Source organism: Motacilla alba, chromosome 28 (genome assembly GCF_015832195.1).
Source record: "Motacilla alba alba isolate MOTALB_02 chromosome 28, Motacilla_alba_V1.0_pri, whole genome shotgun sequence".
NCBI lineage: Eukaryota > Metazoa > Chordata > Aves > Passeriformes > Motacillidae > Motacilla > Motacilla alba.
This window is the reverse complement of record NC_052043.1, coordinates 4,873,854-4,893,099: the sequence shown is the minus strand read 5'-3', so window position 1 is coordinate 4,893,099 and position 19,246 is coordinate 4,873,854. Positions and strand designations below refer to the sequence as shown.

Sequence of the window (19,246 nt, the reverse complement as noted above, 5' to 3'; positions counted from 1 at the left end):
AGGACTGGCCTCAGAAACCACAGCTGGCTCACAGCAGGGGCAGATGGCCCCAAACAGGAGTCTTTGGGCGGCCGAGATCATGCTTCTCTTCAGCCCAATGAGAAACACTCAGAGGGGACAAAATTAACAATAGCTTGAAGCTTTAACACTTTAGAAGCAGTTAATGAACTGAAGAGAGAAATGAGAGGGTGGGTGCCACAGCCAAACACACAAAACAAGGCAGCCATGGAGAGGAAATACTTTTGCTGGTAACCTGGGCAAGTAAAAATGGGCAGGAGTGGACTGGGGTACACCAATACAGACCAACCCACACAGCCACGTCCCTACGTGGGCGGTGGGCTGCAGCCAGGGAGAAGGCCATGAGCTGTGCAGAAGGGCTTGTGGCTGTAGAAACACAGCCACACTGTCACCCTTGGTAATGCTCTCTGGAAATACACAACACATCCAGTACAGTCCCAAACACCTCCATCCACACAGCTCTGCCTGAAATCCCAAAGGGCAAAGTACCTCCAGCAGGAAGGCCACTTTGTAGAGAAAATAGGTTTGTGATGGATTTTGCCCCAGACCAAAGAGAAGAGTTTATGTGGAAGGGAAAAGATTAAGGACAGGGGCAGGGGAGGCAATATTTTGACTCATACACAAGTTGCCTGGTTCTCCTACAGCCAGGAAGAGGCAGACTCCTCCAGACAAGTTGACAAGTCCTAACTTAGCCTTCTGAGGAGGCAGGAATTAATTGATCCCAAGAGGTATTCCCTTCTCCATACACAATATAGGACTTTAAAGAACAAGGTCTGGCTGAGGCACATTTAAGGCATGAAAGGTTAGGACAAATAAACTCAATCATGCCTAGAGAATTGTATGACCACCCGTGGCCAGGGAGAAAGAGCTCTCTAGGCTACAGCAGTCCTTCAGGTCCAAAGGCCTGTGCTCCTCCTTCTACCATGCTCCAGACAGCAAAGGTACAGACATTCCCTGAAGAAGAATCCTGGGCAGTAAATGGGCATTTCCAGTGCATGATACTATTAGAACAAAGAGGAAAGTACTTCCTCCAGGAAAACTGTGTCTGCTGCAACTTACACTTCATATTTCATCTAAATATCAAATGACAAAATCTTCCAGGGAACACAGAAGAGTATTTTGCCTTTTTTGACTATGCCAGCCATGCTGGCTAGAGTGTCTTGGAGTCAGATCACTTTCCTGTAAACATATGGAGGTCCATGAAATTAACAATCATATAGGAAAACCATCCCTCTCTGATGCTTGGCCATTTTGTTCTCTGCTGGGGACATGCTCTTCACTGAAGAACCCTGGTCCACAACTGTCTTGTGCTGGAAACCACTTCAGAGCCAAGCAGAAACCCTTCTGTCCTCTCACGGCACAGGAACCAGCATCCTGCACCTCTGGCTACAAAACTCTCCATTTAGGGCTGGAGGTCAATTCTCCATCTCCCTTCCCCACCTGCATGATCAAAACATGCCCCAAAAACATGCCCCCGCTCAGCCCAGTGATCCCACAGCTGAACAGTTTTCAAAAGCCTTTCTTTTTTTTTTTTTTTTAGCTTTCAACCAGATTTTTAGTTAAAAAATAGCTCAACTAGGCTGAACTGCAGGAGATATTTCCCCTACACCCATGGGCCAGCCTGTGGTTGCCAGAGCTGGCTCTGGGCTCAGATGAATTCCCCCCTCTATATTCAGAAATCAGGCACGCTGGCAGTTACTGTTTTTACATTGAACAGACCACAACATAAATCAATGGCTGCTTAAAGAAGACAAAAATATAATTCTATTAACAAATTATCTTTAATCCATACTGGACAAAGTTGACCTGTCCTCTGTAAAAAAGGCTGCAAAATTCAATTACTGTTTGTGAAGTACTTGGATGTCACAGCAATAAGTACCCCAGAGAAGCCTGTGAGAAAATGAATAGTTTGGTCTTGGTGAGCAAGGACATAGCAGGATTAACACAGCAGGATTAATACAGTTAGCTAGTGAGCATCTTCCATCCATGCACTCCTTCTGGAAGACACAGCCTGTGAACATGAAGACCACACAGTAACACAGATACACAAGAGCCCTGAAGTAAAAACTAAGGCAATTTTGGTCATGGCATTTCCTGGCTTCTAAGAAATCAGGAAGTTTACACAGAAGCATTTCAACTTGGCCATGCAGCTTCCCCCCAGTACTCACCAAAATGTCTCCTGCAGCCCAAAATCAGCCTCAGGCCTTCTCCTTGGAAGGATCTCAAAACCACATGACAAAGCCAGTTCTTAATGAAGCTGATGGTCCCTTCCCAGAGATGAGCTGTGCTGACCAGTGACTGCTGCAGCCACTATGACCAGCTCTAAGTTTCCCCAGGCTGGAAAGGGAGGATATGGCAGAACCAACAGGAAGAGCTGCTTTCTCTCTCCTCAGAGGCCCAGCAGCAGCAGGTAGCATGTTACCAAATTCCCTTGTGGCCAGGTGACAGCAAGAGAGAGCTAGAATGCTCGGATAGCCTTTCACACATGGGGCAGACCCTTCTGCTATGCAGCATGCTGCTGCATAATTCCTAGTCTTAGTCTCCATCCATTTATCCTCTGCTCTTAATTTCTATTTTGATTTCACAGCTTTACTTGGTGAGCAGTGGATTTTTATCAGGGCTCCTCAATAGCACACTCACCACAAACATCACTTGCCCCCAAGTTTCAGAACACTCCCAACCCCTCCTCACAAACAACCAAGAGGCAGAGAACTTCCCAGATAAGGTGGCTGGGGGAACTGTGACATTTTTAAATGACTAAGCAGCCTCTTTCCCCAGCCCTCTTCTCAGAAACAGATGAACAACTTGAAGATGACACTTCCCAAAAGTATTTGGTTTGGTATGGGGATGAGATTGCACCAGACTGCACGCAGAGTATTAATGGGAAGGGCCAGCCAGCTGGCCAAGGGGTTATCAGCTCCTTCCAAAGGGCTCGGCACTAAGGGCAGAGCCTCTGCTACCAGCGGGAACTTCCCCAAGTGGTCACACTTGGTCAGGCGACCTCTAAGCCCCAGCAAAGCTCAGGGGATGAAGCACACTCACTGTCATTGCCTCTGCCCAGAAGATTGCAGTGGTGCAGGAGTTCAGAGTGGCTGTAATAGCTCCCAAGGAAAATGAGAAACTGAAGTCCAGGTCACTTTCCCCAGGCTCCAGGCAAGGATCAGAGGGTTTATAGCATGGTGGAAGTAATACAACAAAACCAGGTGGTCTTTCCAGCCAGGTGAGCCATTTTGCTCTAGCAGGAGCCATCCAGCCATGGTGTGCCAGGCACAGAGCACATGTGCTGATGAGCTAACGGGGCTGTGCAGGGTCCCAGCACACCTGAGTGCTGCAGCCACAGCACACTGCTGGTAACCCACCCACTGCACCCCATCGCCTGGGAGGCGTGCTGCCAGCCCTGGAAGAGGGGCTAAAGCAGCCTGCTACCATGGGCTGTGTTAAACCAGGCTATATGCTGCTTTCCAAGCCAGGGAAAACCTTTCTGCCCCATAGCTGCTGGCAAAGGAACTGCTCTGGGGCTGTACCGTGTTAGGCTCTGCTCTGCAGTGGGGATCACTCCCACCAGCTACCTGGTGACTTTTCATCACGTGCTTACCAGCCTCCAGGCCCACAAGGCACTTTAGGCAAGCTGCTCCCCAGCAGACACCACAGCGGAGTAGGATCATGCCCTTTACTGTGCTCACAGACAGTCCAAATATACCAAAAGCAGTAAACCACTGGAATCTCAAAGCCTTTGCCAGCTGGCAGTAATGGCTCAAGAAGTCCATTCCTCTCTGAAAACACAGTGGCAGTTCTCCTGTGTTTGAGTTCATTAAATGCTGCACACCCATCACCTCTCAGCACTCACAGTTTGTTGATCTCCATACCCTTATAGGCTCTAGTCTAGAGACTATTTTCACAAATTTCAACAGGAACTAAAACTGATTGTCCTGGAATGCTCATTTACCCATACTGAAGTACAGACAAGACTTTTCTGTCCCACTCTCCCAGCAAGCTCCTCATGCCAGATGGAGGCACACAGTTGGTGTCACAGGAAAAACTCCTTCAATACACACTGGCCTTTGAGCTTTTATTTGAGTGTGCAGTTTTCCAAACCTGTGCTTATTATGAGGTGCCAGAGCATCGTGAAAGATGGCTGAATGCACTCCCATGTGTTTGTTTCTGGCTAGGAATATTTTACCAGTTCTTAAGCTAAAACATCTGAGACCTGCACTCACAACTTGGCATGCATAAGCCCTAACAAGATCATTGCCCCTGGGCTTGCCTGCACTGTGTTCTCAAAGCCAAGGTACAGCCCTTCCTAAATGTTTTAAAGCAGTGTTCTGCAACCTCTGAAACAACCATTTGAGAGACACTGGCCAAAGCACCAATGTCTGAGCAGCTAGGAGAGAAGCAGTAAGACCCCAACAGCAGTAACCACTGAGGCAATGCTCATACAAATTACTGTGCTAGATACATGGTTTGGGTTAGCACTGCAGGCTAAAGCCTCCTCCTGTCTGGGGCTGTCAAGTCCATGGCAGTCAGTTGTAAGTTAAACATTCATTAAAACTTAGTATCTACTTTGCAAATTGAAGCTTGAATGCTTCCCCAATTGGTGGACTCTTTTCCACTCCAAGGTTCACTAAGAGGAGATGGGAGTATGAGAAATAGAGATGGGGACTCTGTAAAGGGGGAGGGGACAAATATTGTTTCCAGAGGGAGGTGGGAAGAGAAAAGAAGCAACCTCCAGAATTGATGGGAATGGAAACAGAAATGTGGAAAGCAACTTAGAATTCCAGTTGTGACTCAGTTTTGACCTAACTGAAGGGGCAAGGGGCAGGAGAGAATGGACAAGAGCAGTCACCACTACTAATCAGAAATAACCCTGCCTCCACACACAAATCCCCAACAGCTGGCAGGTAACAGGAGTCTGTGGCTAAGAACCAGCTCCCAGAGCTCCCACTGCTGACAGCTGCAGGAATGTGGGACTCCCAAAATTGTTACATGTAAATGCCCAGCTGCAGAGTGATGCTTCTCTGCAGTTGCACAGTGTGTTGAAGGAACCCCCGAGCCAAGCCAGCAGCACACTGATACAGGAGAGCTCACCCAACTGGAGACATATTAAACCATCTTCTAAAATAAATCCTTAAGCCTTTTGTATTGTACCTTACTGGTTTACTTACTCCTCTTTTGGGGATGTACACTTGAACCCTGAGGTCAGACAGTGGACTGGTCCATGCTGCCTTTGTTCCCAAAGCAAAAAACCCAACCCACCAGTCAGAGGCTGTTTTGTATATTCCAGCTCTGGGAGGCTGATGGACTGATCCCCTGTGGTCAATAGAGAGAGGAACATGAGGACCAGCTGAGCCCTGTCCTGCTTTCTCCTTCAACTGGGAGGAGCACAGAGCAGCAGGAAGGGGAAAGCCTGAAGGAGCACTCATCAGTATTAGTCATGGGAAGACAGGTCTTTTACAAACAGTATCAGCAATCACCACATCTCACTTTTCAGGACAGAACATGACAAGGAAGGCACATGCAAGAGAGCTGCACTAATCTAACACTGAGAGAAGATTAAAACCAGGTGCAAAAAAAATAATATTTATAAGAACTTCATAATTCAGTCAGTCATGTTGTGACACCTCCATTTTGATGCTCAGGCACTAAAGCACAGCAAAAAAAGCACAGTGCTTGCCACTGGCAGGTGGCATGTGAGCAGGTCACAGTAGGAGCTGCCCCAAACTACTGTGTGTTTGCAACTACATCACTTGGTCTGACAAGGGACTTGATCTCTCCAAAGAGACTCCTCTTTGTGAGTACAAAGGTACTGCAAGGAGGAGACACCGAGAACTACAAGAACAGTAGGGCAATCAGTAATTTTCTCTCAAATGATATGGAAATAAAAATGAAGCAGGAAGAAAATGGTACCTCTGTCAAGGGTCTTGGTCTTCTTTCTACAACAAATTCTGTGTGGCAGAGCTCACAGTAACTTGTGTTGGAGGAGGATAACCATTTTTCCAGGCAGCTCTTGTGCACGGTGCCCAGTGTTCCTGTGCAGTCACATGGGGAAAGCAGTCCCTCCCCATTTCCACCTTCATGACAGATTCGACAGATGGGACCATCACTAAAGAGGCAGAATGAGAGACAAACAGAATGAAATCACAGTCAGAGAAGGCAGAACAACACTGCCATAGGGTATGGTCCCACCAAGCCCCAGAAAGGCACATGAACAGCAGGCAGTGTGTGGCACAGCATGCCAGGAGCCTGCTGGAGCAAGAAACCAGTCTCGGGGGACGATGGAGGTGCTCAGGACATTTTAGATAATTTAAAATCTGGAAGACTCATAACAGCAAGAGAAGATGGCACATCAGCCTGGCCAGCTCAGCTGGCCCCAGAAGTGACTGCAGAGCACATCCCACAGTCTTCAGCTCTGTCCACAGTGGTCAGGGGCTGATACCAGACCGAACACCAAGCCTGAAGCACTCATGCAAATCCAGACACCCAAAGCAAAGCCAATGACCCACAGTAGTCACAGCATGCCCCAGCCACCTGCAACTACTCAAGAGGTTGGTAATCAGGTCACATTTACCAGATCACCTACCCACTCTCAGCCCACCTCGGCTCTGCAGCCTGGGCTGAGCAAGAACTGCAAAAGGAACAGCAATATTTCAAGAGACAACTGAACTGACTCTGGAAACCCACCTCCTCAAGAATACAACATATTTCACAGCAGGCATGCACCCAGAGCAAGGTCTCCAGCATACAAACCCTCTGCCCATCACTGCACAGTAACTCTCCAGCATCCTGTGGGCATACCCTCCCCAGAGCAACAACTGCTCTGCAGCGTTTGGCCCCTCGGTGGCTGCAAAAATGCTTTGATGCTTCAGGAACAACACTTCCTTAGCCACGAGTTCCAACTACAGAATCACAAAGAACTTCACAGAACCAGAAATATCTACCAAATCAACTAAGAAATATTTTCAGAGACACTTGCAACCTTCCCTGCAGGAGGCCTGAGCTGCTCATCACACTCAAACCATCCATCTGTTCCCAAGATATTCCTCACACCTTCAGCTGGCACCACTGACTGAACAATTAGTGCTACACCTTTCACTAGACCAACTTGCTCAAAGCCCCAGCCAACCTGGCCTGTAACACTTACAGAGATGGGGCATCCCAGCTGGCATCTCAAGGCACAGGTTTCTTAGCAGTCCTGTCCCACATATGCCAGCCCCATGATGAGGATGTTCTGGGCTCCCTGGGAAGCCCCAGATGGCCCTAGACACCAAAGTTCGCTGTTCTCAGCAGTTCAGTTAATTTCTTCAGCATTCACCAATCACTGAGATCATTTAGGAACAAAATGCTGGACAGCAGAGGCCCAGGGCAGGACTGCCTTCCTTGGACCATGGAAACCAGGCCCTCACTAGTTATCTCACTTCCCACCTTCCAAAGAGCCATTTCTTTCACACAGTTTTCCTCTTACATCCACAGCTGCTCAGATTTGGGGGTGCCAGATAGGGTGAAAAAGGAACATCTTTGTTTCAAAGTCCCTGCTGTAGGTACTCTTGAAATCCAGGTGAGTGGTATCAGATATCAGCTTTTTCTAGATTCTGCTGACAGAACAAAAAAAGCCACACTGAACCCGTATCATAGTTCACACTCCACTGCTATTCAGACTTCAAAAAACCCCACCTGACTACAGAAGTTTGTGGGATTGCAACACAACAGCCAAAGCAATCTTCAAAACCAGCAGCACCACCTCCATTAGTTTGCAAAGAAAGCAAGAGTGAGGTATGGAAGCACAGTTCAAGGAAAAAGAGCACACTGGGGAAAAAAGTTGGTAGGACATAAGGGAAAGAGAAGAGCCAGCAAATAAGTGCATGTCAGCTCGCTAAAGGAGAAGCAAGATTCCTCAGGACATCTCTACCACAGGAGATCTGTACCACTTATAATTCAGTATTTAGCTGGTTTCATCCCAAATGGACTTTTATTAATATTTAGGGCTGCAAAGCAAATTACACCCAATGTACACCATCCCCTTCTCTCTGCCAAACATCACTGGTGAACCACTGAGCCATGCACTCTCCTCCTTTTTACATGCCTTTTATTGAGGGGACTTCTTCAGCCAAGGCAATCCCTGAAAAAGGTGCAACAGGAGTCTGGGAAGGTGGTGGAAACTTCATCCTCAAAGATCCTGGAAACTATATCAGACAAGACTCTGAGCAGGCTTGCTCTACAAGGAAGCTGGACCAGACATCCTATGGAATTCCCTTCCAATTTGAATTATTTGATGATTGTGCAACATTTATTGCCATAAAATGCTGTACCAGAACAGCGTGCACACAGACAGACAATCCCCTACAGCCTCCAGTGCTCTCATGCATCTGTCATTTCCTAAGAAAAGCATCTGTAAGATATTTCACCCGTTCTCTTCCTTTTTGAGGAGTTTCCTATTTCCAGAACATTACTATAACCTTGGTTATCAACAAACAACCCAAAATAAAAAAAATTTGCTGACAGTGTGTGAAAAGAATTGTTATCAGACTTCATTTTCCTTCCTTCCTTTCCCCTGCCGGGTGGGGGCCCACTCACACTCCCACATGATGCACACTCAGACACAGTTTTCCAGCAGGCTGAAGACACCACATTGGTAATTCAACATTCCAGCACAGTCACGCTGCTCTTGGCTTTGCTGTGCTAAGTGCTGCTGACAAGGAAGACACTGAAACCCAAGACCACGAGAAACAAACTAGTGTCCATGTAGAAACATAAGGAATCATTATGGGTTGACCCTAAACATTAAACACTAAAAACATCAGGGTTTTTTAACCTGTTTCCAGGCAGTTTTCCCACACAATTATTACATCCCACAAGTTCTAAAGGGTTAAACAACTTCTCACTCTATCTACTGCCAGAGAGCAAACCCAGTTACTTTCACGTTTTTATTGACCTGCTCCAGGTTTGCTGGATGCAGCAGTTATGTACGCCTCTACTCTCATCCAGCTTCCCTGCATCCCTCCCCCATGTCTGCGATCACTGCTTTCATATCACATAAATGTTTGACCAAATTCATTGAAACACGTAACAGCTGCTCAGACAGGACTTCTGAACACAAAATGTGATAGCTCTCAGTAGATGGACTGAACAATGCTGCCAAATGTCCTCTACTCTGGAAGCTGCTCAAAATAAATGACAAGAAGTCACATCAGGAGGAGTCCGAGCTAGTGAAGCTGCCACGTGTCCCCTCTAGCAATAGCTGGATGCTGTAGTTCCTGCAACACAAACACCCTCCCCTCCCTGCGGCTGAAGATCAACACCACGCCTTTACTCCATGGACCTTCCTGGAACAAGGGCTGTGCTTCCTTCCAGCCCTTCAGACGTCTCCATGAACAGCACACTGCTCGGCAAGCACGGCCCCACCTTCACCCCGCGAGGTGTGACAGCAGCGCAACCAGAGGCTGTGCCTGTGCCCCGAGCGGCTGCAGCTCTGGGGCTCCCCGAACTCGCCCGGGAGCGCAGGAGCCCAGCGCAGGGCAGAGGCTGTGCCTGTGCCCCGAGCGGCTGCAGCTCTGGGGCTCCCCGAACTCGCCCGGGAGCGCAGGAGCCCAGCGCAGGGCAGAGGCTGTGCCTGTGCCCCGATCGGCTGCAGCTCTGGGGCTCCCCGAACTCGCCCGGGAGCGCAGGAGCCCAGCGCAGGGCACCGGGAGCGGCCGGCCCACGAGGAGTCACGCTCGCTAGTAGCGCCCCGGCAAACTCCTTTACAGAACAGGACTTTGTTGTCTCCCTGTACCCGAGCCAGCGAGCCAGGGGAAGAGCCCAGCTGCAGCTCCCAGCCCCGTCCCTGCAGCAGCCTCACCTCTGGGCGCCCAGCGCCTTGATCACCGTGGAGAGGAGCCGCCCGTCCTTGGCCGTGACCTGTGTGATGTACTGCGGGCGGCCGATGTCCGACTCCTCCACCGACTTGGAGAGGGCAGCACTTCCCGGGCAGTCGCAGAGGGAGCCGGGGAGGTGGCAGCAGTCGCCTGTCGTCATGGCAGCTCTGGGCCCCTCTGTCCCAGGCCCGGCACCCGGGAGACCTGCAGGAACAGCACCACAGTCAGAACCCAGAACCCTGGAATCCCCAACCCCTCACGATCCTCCAGCCCGACTCGCGCTTAGGAGCACCCCAGGGCCCCAACACACACGCGTTTTGGGAGTCTTCTGTCTCCTTCAATAGGCTTTGTGAGGCTGCCTTACCATAAAATTAAGGCTCCAAGTGTTCTACTTACATAACTTACCATCAGAATTGCAAATCTGCCTTTCCCAGAGAGAATTCCTGGTAACCACCCTTTAACCTGATGAAGCCTTTCAAACTCAATGTGCTGATAGAGAGCTGGGGAAGGCAACCAGAAGTCCCATGGGCCTGTGCTGTTCTGGCTAGAGCCATCCTAAAAACTTACATTCTTACTCTCCATAAATACAGCAAAATTTCACCTGAACAGGGCACCTAAACCAGTTTATGTGGCTGGGTTCAGGAGGCCCTTCTCAGCTGCCTTCAGAAGCTTCCTGAGCACTTGAAAGACTGTCCAAGCCCAAAAGGCTCTCCCATCCCATCTTGGATGTTTTTTCTCTTTATTTCATTAAAGAAATACACATGCTCCCATTTCTATATCTGCTGTGGTACATCCCAACAGTGAATGTGTGGACATGGACATCCCAAAAGCACCAAAAATCCTCCTTGGGAAGGGCAGCAGGCCAGTCTGACTCCTTTCCCTTTCAACTGTTCAGACCAATCATGACTTTTAAAAGAGCCACTTGTAAACAGCAAAGCACACCAGCACATTTTCAAAGTTCACCCAGCAAAGAGAAGGCACAGAACAAACAGCAAATGCAAGAAATGGAGAGACGATGCAGAGAAGAGCCCAACACGGCAAACCAGAAGCTGGATCTGATGAGCCACATGTGGAAAGGAGAGCTCTCTGCCTTTGATGTAAGGCAGCAGCTCACCCAAGCTGCCAGAAACAGCCATGTTCCTCCCTGGCAGGGGGTATCATCCCCAAAATCAGGTATCCTCTGCAGATTTAGAAAAATACTGGTTTTGCCAATCAACTTTAACCTGGTCCCTGAGAGGCAGCTGTGCAGAAATAAAGAGCTGAGGTTACAGTGAGTCACACTGAACACAATCCAACTACATTGTACTGCTGGTAAAACCAAAATCCCTGTGTCTGTAAACAGGACTGCCTTATGTAAGGCATGCACAGTAATCCCTGTGCGCCAGCACTGCTGGGATCAGAGCTGGAATGCTGCCTCATCCTGGTGGCTGGATTTCAAGATGAAACAAATTCATAAAAGAAGTTCAAATGAAAGCAATAAAAAGGAAAAAAATGGGAGGAATAAAAGGAAATAAAACAACCACAACCCCAAATAAGATATATGAAAACAATTAGGTTTGTTAAATTTGGGGGGGGTGGGGGGAATCGGCAATCTTTGCCTCCTGGAGGTAGAGGCAGGCAAACAAACCTTCACCATCCCAAGGAAAGGTTTTTGTTTTGAGATCTCTGAGCACAACAGGAGTCAAACATTGTCATGAAACTGCAGTTCTGTCAGGTTCAACTAAGCCAAAATCTAACAAAAATAAGTAAAGAAAATAAGGGCTTGTTCCTGGTTGGAGGCTTGGCCACACTACAGAGGATAAAAGCCAAAAAGCCAGTACAAGAACGTGATCCTTGAAGCCCTGAAAACACTGATTTGGGTAAGCACAAGTGCTTTTTCATGTCTTGGAAATTAAGCAATTCACACAACCAAGGGCTTCATCTGTCAGGACAGTTTCCTTCATGTACATGTGTTCAAGAGGGAGAGAGCCCTTCACTGGTGTCTCAGAACCAGATGCCAACTTTGGTAGCATTCTCTCACTTTACAGAATAGTTTCTAATTTCTAATAGAAGACTTTCTAATCTCTTTTTCAAAGCTGTTCTTGATAACTATCTGTAATCCTTTCTTCGCATCTGGGCAGGAATAAGCTTGAGCTTGTGGGCAGGTTAATCCTCTTCAACATGAACTTGAATCTTTTCATCAACTTAAAAATTAACTTGATAGACTCAGCCTCTCTCTCCACCTGTGCAAAGACCACACAGGGTTAAAGCTACTTTTCTTATTTCTCCTCCTCAAAAAAAGGCTACAACCTCTCCAACTGCAAAGAGCAAAAAGTTAAGATGATAAATGCTATTGGAATTACTTAAGTCAGCTGTTCTGCAAGTTAAGGAGTTCTTTAAAATTAACAACCTCTTACTGAAACAAGCGGGAGAAGATATATGTTTTTAATAAAAAGGTCAGTTCCACTTGTTTGGCCAAAATGTTGTTTATTTTAAAGTTCAGAGGAAAAAGTCCATTCTGCAAACTGGAATAAAACTGCCCTGACTGTGTCCTGGGAGTATTTATACTGAGGCTCTTTGTGCTCCACATCTGACAGACACAGGCAGCCCCATGGCCTTGCCCCATGGCCCTGTTGGGGTTGGAAGGGAATGGCCACCCTGCCATTTTTCAGGAAATGCACAGGTTTCTGTTACGAGTTATTTGGTGTTTCCTTGTCAGGGTCCAGCCCAGGGTGGAACCTGAAGTCACTGCTTTAATATCTGACTCATGCCATTCAGCAAATACGAAGGAAAAGCAGCAAGATTTTCATGGTTAGTAAAGAAGTAACTGAAATCCAAAGACAACATCTGCAGTGCACTCAGGTCCCAGTCCCATACACAGTGGAACATGAACCATGGTGTACAGCCAAGTCAGTCCCTTTCCTGATCCCTGAAGGATCAGCTCATCAACACACAGCCTTCTCTCACAATTGTCAACAGCTCACCCAACCCAAACCCACTGTTCACAGAACACTTCAGGTTGGAAACAGCCTTTGAAATCATCTAGTCCAACTGATCCCCCAGCACTGCCAAGCCCACCATGAACCCATATCCCCAGGTGCCACATCCACAGTTTTTAAATCCCTGCAGGGATGGTGACTCCACCACTGCCCTGGGCAGCCTGTGCCAGTGCCTGACCACCCGTTCCATGAAGGAATTTTTTCAGCCTAAACCTCCTCAGTACAATTTGAGGTAATTTTCTCTCTTCCTGTCACTCGTTTTGTAGGAAAAGTGACTGACCCCCACCTGGCTGAACTTTCAGGGAGTTTTAGTGAGCAAGAAGGTCCCCCCTGAACTTCCTTTTCTGAACAGCCAGCTCCCTCAGCCACTCATCACCAGATTTGTGCTCCAGCCCCTTCCCCAGCTCTGTTTACAGCAGAAACATCAAAATCTCAGTGTGAGAAACAAAATCCAAACAGCTGGTTTGAACCACACACTGTTTTTTTTTTTCTAAGCACCTGTGTTTTCTGAGCCCATTGCTTGGGGATACATTTCTTGCACACATTTTTTAAAGAAGTCTCACAGACACTAGGTTTATCAACATCCCCTCTGCTGCCATAGTTAGACATAAGCAAATAAATGGGAAGGCTCTTATCAGCAACATTTTGCATCCTCAGCTTCTGAGCAGATCCAGAACATAAATAGCTGAGTTTGTAGATAATCACTCAAAAAACCCCAAACTCTGTGGAAAGCTGTCTCAGAAGAGTGAATTCTGCACTAGAATTCCAAAACTCTAACACGTGTGGCAAAATGAGCCAGTTCCTTGAAGAGCAGCTTGTGCTCTGTCACTGCTCCAAGGCAGAGATCAGGCTGCTGGTGCAGGATCCTGCTTGTAAGATACTCTCCCTTGCCAGTCCTCGTGCACTGCAATGAGATATGTAATCCAGTCTAGATCATCCAAAGGGCAATGAGGTGGGCAAAACCCCTTCAAAAGACTGCAGAGATCAGGTTGGACCACTGTTCTGCAGGCAGGAGATGTGGCCAGTAGAAGTAAGCAGGAGCCAAGGAGCTAAAAGGTCCCCCAGCTCTGCTCTCCCTATTTGGACTTTGAAGATGGACGAAACAGTTATTTCTCCCAGACAGGGAAACCACAGCACACCAGATGAACATCTGGATCAAAGCCACAAAGGGAAAAGCACAGTTAAGATGAGAATGACAACAGGAAAGGCTTCAGCCAAATGATGGCAGTAATGGGGACCGTCAGGTGCAGGCCGTGGCTTGGCCACGCTGCTCGTAGCCTGTCCACTAACGAATATCCCAACCAGTCTAAAGCCTTGGAGCAATCCCGTGGTTTTGACAGGATCCAGAGCAAAGTGGAACCAGAGCCAGCTCCATCTGCTTTGGGTGCAGCGCGTACACACCAGCTCCTGAACAGACTGGCTTCCCTGGGACATCTCCACCAAAAAACACCCAACACGTGAGGCTGCCGATGGCCAGGTCTGTTCCTCTCCCTGAGCAACTCATTTCCCTGATTACTGGAACCGAGACCTGGCCCCTCACCCATGGTATCACAGAGATAACCAAGTCGTGCAGCCAACATAACCCACCCATCTGTACACAAGGACTTTTTATATTTTTAGCAGGTAACCCATTGGCAAATCAGAGCTCCGACCCCTGCTCACATGAGCTGACACTTAAGCCTGGGTGCAAAACTTCCCAGCCTGCTTTCCAAAGCCCTTTTAGCCACTTTGGGCACACAGACACTGAATTTTCTAATCATATGATCCTGCAAATGTCACCAGTGAACTGAAGATTTTCAGTTACTAAAGGGCATTTCCTAACATCAGTGCTTTCCTTTTCACCACTAAAACTGGATTTCCCAAATCCTGGGCCCTACAACCATCTTAACATCTCTTTCCATCTCGAGGGAGACCATACAAAGAATTGCTTGCTGCACACATCTAAGCACCTGCTCTCACACACCCCATCTCATACAGCTAATGCACATCTTCCCACGGCCCAGGTTCAATCCCAGGTGTGCAGCACATCCTCCAGCACCAGTTCTGCCTACTGAGGCACCAGCCTCACCAGTGTACCTGTAGCCTCTGTGCTCTGGGTTAGTGGCAGGGTATCCCTTTCTCCACATCTGGCCTCTACACCTTCACACCCAAGTGATCACACAGCTAAGACACTGCCACCAGAGATACACACAGATGGGATGAGTGGCCTGAAGCGCTCCCTGCTACTGTTAAAAGGTTGTATAAGTGAATTAATCTAAAGAAAAACAAAACAAACAAAACCAACCAACCAACAAAAACAAAAAACCAAAACAAAAGACCCCAAACCACCCCCTGCCCCTCAAAGAACCAGTCCCACACTGGGCTTTGTTTTCAGTTTTGTTTGTTTAAATGTACTTTCTGCTGAGGGTTGAAAGCCACAGTATTATTTTGTTCTTTATTAAAAATACACTATTTTATACATCAACTGACTCCCCAAAGTTACCCTGCAGGTCTCCTATGTAACACCTTAAAAAAGTCAGCTCAGGATCTGCCCCCAACTGACCCCTCAGCAACTCTTCCTATCACTCAGGGCCTGGGAAGAAATCTCATTAGTCCTGTGCTCAGAAGTCACCTGAATACAAGAGCCCTAAAGTCAGGGTGCAAGGAGCCCTGTCCAGTGAGGAAAGTGACACAGCATTTTACGGCATATGCCTCAATATTCAATAAAAGATCTGATGCCATCTGAAGCAACAGCTCCTAAAACATTTTAAAATTTGGTAAATAACACACGGGAAAGCATTTCACTGCCCAGGGGCTTCTCTATTTCTGCCCCACCTGCAACATTTGGTTGGCAGTTCCAGCTAAAGGAGATGCTGAAAAAGCTTCAGCCATAACTTGCTCTTCAGAGGATGCCAGTGGAGCAATGCTGTGAGTCAGAGCCAGGGGACAGCCCTGACCCTGGGCTCAAAACAAATCCCAAAAAGCAAGGGAAAAAAATAAGCAAGGCACAACATTCTGGGAGCTTGAGACCCTTCTGATAAAACTTCACACCAGGAAACTCCTCCTACACCTCAACAGCAAAAGCTTTGGGCTGACTCCAGAGGCTCACCTGCCTCATACCTGGAGCAGAGTTAAAAACAAATGCTCCAAGTCTAACCCTGTAACATCCAGGAGGAGATCAGAAGCTTAGAGGACACAGCCTCCTGGACTCCTGTGTTCATCACATTTGTACATGACCACAGCTGGACTTGGCTGGGCTGTCTCTCCACTATTTCAAACACTCAAAAGCTCAGCAGCAGTCACTGGTAACTCAAGGCTTCACTCACTGGCTGTTGCTGCTGGGGACAAACAATCATAACTTCCCTATATCCAGAAACTATTTAGACATATTCTAGAAGCTCTCCAAAGTCTTGATTATTTAGATTATGGCAAATGGGTTTGCAGACACAGATGAAGAGATAGTCTTCCACTTCCATTTTTTTTCCAAGGAGACACATTGCCAGCATCTGAGTTCTATTCCCCAAGGAAAATACTGCAGCAAGCCTTGGTGATAAAGTCATTGCTGTTTTCCAAAGCCAACAGTCACACACATCCCTCCTCTTCAAAACTTCAGTATATTGGATCAACATCTGCAGTAGTTTCACTTCATCCCCACATCTTGAAGCAATGGAAAACTATTGCCTGGCAGAGATGAAGCTCCTGAGGCACAGCTCTTGTGGGTCTTGGCAGGGCTCCCAGCAGGTGAGAACCCCAACTTTTAAACAAGGCCAAAGGCATGGCTCTCATGTGGACACAGCAGAACTGTGACACAGCAGAGCTCCCTTCATTTCACCTGTCATGTTGTTCACCCACTGTTTTTCAAACAAGTTTTCCTCACTGCCTAATAAAGTTACTCAATATTCAAAAAGAAGCAAAAGGTTCAAGCTTAGATGTTGAGAAAAAAAAAATCAGTATAAAAAGAAGAAACCTAAAGGACAATTTTTTTCTTGCTGTGCTTGGGAACAATTAGGCTGTATGCTACAGCTGGAATGCCAAAATGAACAAAGTTATCTCAGCTCTTTTGAGACTTGCTATCTGCCACAAGGCCATATGAAAGGAAAGTTTACTGCACTTTAATTACCAACATCTGGAAAAACGAATTGCAACATTAGAAGAAGATGCTTTGCAGAGAGTATCTCCAATAAAAATTCAGTCATTTTAATAACAAGTTTCATAAGGGAACAACCGAAAACCAGCTGGGGCATGAGGAACACCTGTGACTCCTCTGAGGCTTCAAAAGACATCAGCTTTTAAAGATGAAGAGCAGCACAACTCACTACATAATGCAAATGCAGAGTCTCTGCACCCACCTCCCTCTGCATTTTATCACTCTTTCCAGGGAAAGAAAGATGCATTAGAAAGACTTGAAACTGAAGCCATGAACCAGGGGGGAAAAAAATGTATTATCATGCCTACAAAACAATTCCTGCAGAGAGCTGTCTATCACTGGGGACAACAGCCAGCCCACCAGACACGAGCACAGCCCTGCCCTGCTGAAGGGACCACAGCCGTGTGGCCTCTCACATCTCTCTGCACCCATGTGTTCTACAAAACATCAGCAACAGACACTTCTGCTTCCCAGCTCTGCTGCTTCAGCGAGCTCCTCTTTAAACAGAGGCACCCTCTGCAGCAAGGTCAAAGCTCAAGTGCTCCCCAGTCCTGCACAGTCACTTGCCAGGCAGTTGCAGTTTGTTCAGAACAAATGGATCTTCCAGCTGTGCATAATACCTCAGGAAACAGAATTTCAGTGTGGCAGTAACACATGCACCAGATCCAGACTGCAGTGCCCACACACCACAGACCTGGTCAGTCCCCCAAAGGGCACGACTCAGGAGGATGCAACACATTATTCCAGGATTGGGAAGCCCAGGTCAGAAAGAACTTGCATTCTCCCCAGAGTTTTCCTTCTTGGTTTATAAAGCACCATTTACACTGCTGTACAAATAACAGCACTCTGCTTGGAGATGAACTGAGCTGGAACAAAGCACCAGCAAAGCCCGCCGCAGCCCCGCCTGTCCCAACTGCTCAGAGCAGCGCGGCCGGTGCACAACCACTGCACCAAGCTAGGCAGCACGCTCAGCTCCCAGGCGACATTTGAGCTGGAATTTAACTTCACTATTTATATTTTTCAACCCAGCCATATCACAAATCTCTTCAGAACGTTCAGCTTTCAAAGAGCTTTCCAGCAAAGGCACCACCACAGGCAGCCTGTGACTCACCACCCCGCTCTGGAGAGCTCCAGAGCAGACACCCACTGAAGAGCATCCCCGTGGTCAGCCAGAGAGAAGAAGTCACTGATCCCAGCCAACGGCACCAGTGCCTCCCTTCTGCCCACTCCTTACTGCTACAGATTCCCTCCTCAATCCTCAAGTGAAACTTCATAATTGGTATCTGTGCTGCAAAACTCGGTTCAGATTCAATGTTTTGCTTAGGCTGCATTTCTAGTTCTTCTGGACACAGGCCTTGTCTGATTTGTCTGCAGGGAAGTACAAGAAAAACTGTGAGGAAATAAATTGAAAACAGTCCAGAATTGAAGTTTACCTTTCTCCTCCCATCACTCTCAAATCTAACCCCAAAAAGCTTTCAGCTGAAACAGAACTAAAGCTCTCAAAGCTTCAAACAAAGAAATCCCTGTTCAAGCCAAGACTACATGAGCTTGGTGCATTCTCCTTTTTGCAGAAAAGTGCTTCAGAAGATAAGTTTGATTTGTTTCTACTTTTATTTCCTGAGCCAGTGCTACTCCCTGTCCCTTGTTTCCTCTTTTTAGGAACTGGAGGAGAATGTTTCCTTCAGCTTTGATCACTAATTTTGTCACAACTGACTAAAATTGCAACAGCACTTACAGCACTTGTGTCCTTGAGGTTAACCACACACAATCATCTCAGGTTCTATCAGGAATTGAAAAGTTTAGTTAGAATTGCTACATAAAATATGGAATAAAACTTACAGATGCCTGTTTATTTGAAATGGGGGCAAAAGACAGATTCCAAACTGTAACACTGCTTGTTCTAGAGAGGCCTGGGGCAGGAAAGGTATTTGCAAGGCAGATGGGTAGGAAGAGCTGCAGGACAGTACAGCTCCTGTTGGGCTGCTCCCTTCACTGGAGGATGCACAGGATTCAGTCCCTGCCTCAGGACACGCCAGCAGTCCCTGTTTCCAGGATTTTGTCATTCTGCACTTACCTTCAATGCTTAGGTCTCTCACAGGCTGTAACTGCGCAGCAGGAGAGGCACATTCCACCCCCAAAGGTACACAAGACCCTGAGACACTGAGTAGTGACTTCCCTGCAAGATGAGCCACCAAAAGCTCTCCCAAACCAGCTGCAGCGGGGAGCCCCATGTCCCAGCTGAGCTGCACTGCTGCTGCAATGAGCTACAGCTGAGC

At 47.6% G+C, this 19,246-nt stretch overlaps 1 protein-coding gene across 10 annotated transcripts in view; it reads right to left on the bottom strand.

Moving 5' to 3' along the window:
- MARCHF2 (membrane associated ring-CH-type finger 2) overlaps positions 1–19,246 on the bottom strand; it is a 32,675-nt gene that overhangs the window by 10,155 nt on the left and 3,274 nt on the right. For 6 of the 10 annotated variants that reach the window (XM_038163732.1, XM_038163737.1, XM_038163733.1 and 3 more), the window contains exons 2-3: positions 9,851–10,070; positions 5,923–6,118 (exon numbers count right to left, since the gene is read on the bottom strand). In XM_038163732.1, the coding sequence (XP_038019660.1) occupies positions 5,923–6,118; positions 9,851–10,026 (372 nt within the window). In that variant the 5' untranslated portion in view covers positions 10,027–10,070. The other 4 variants (XM_038163727.1, XM_038163726.1, XM_038163730.1 and 1 more) reach the window with 4 other exon arrangements.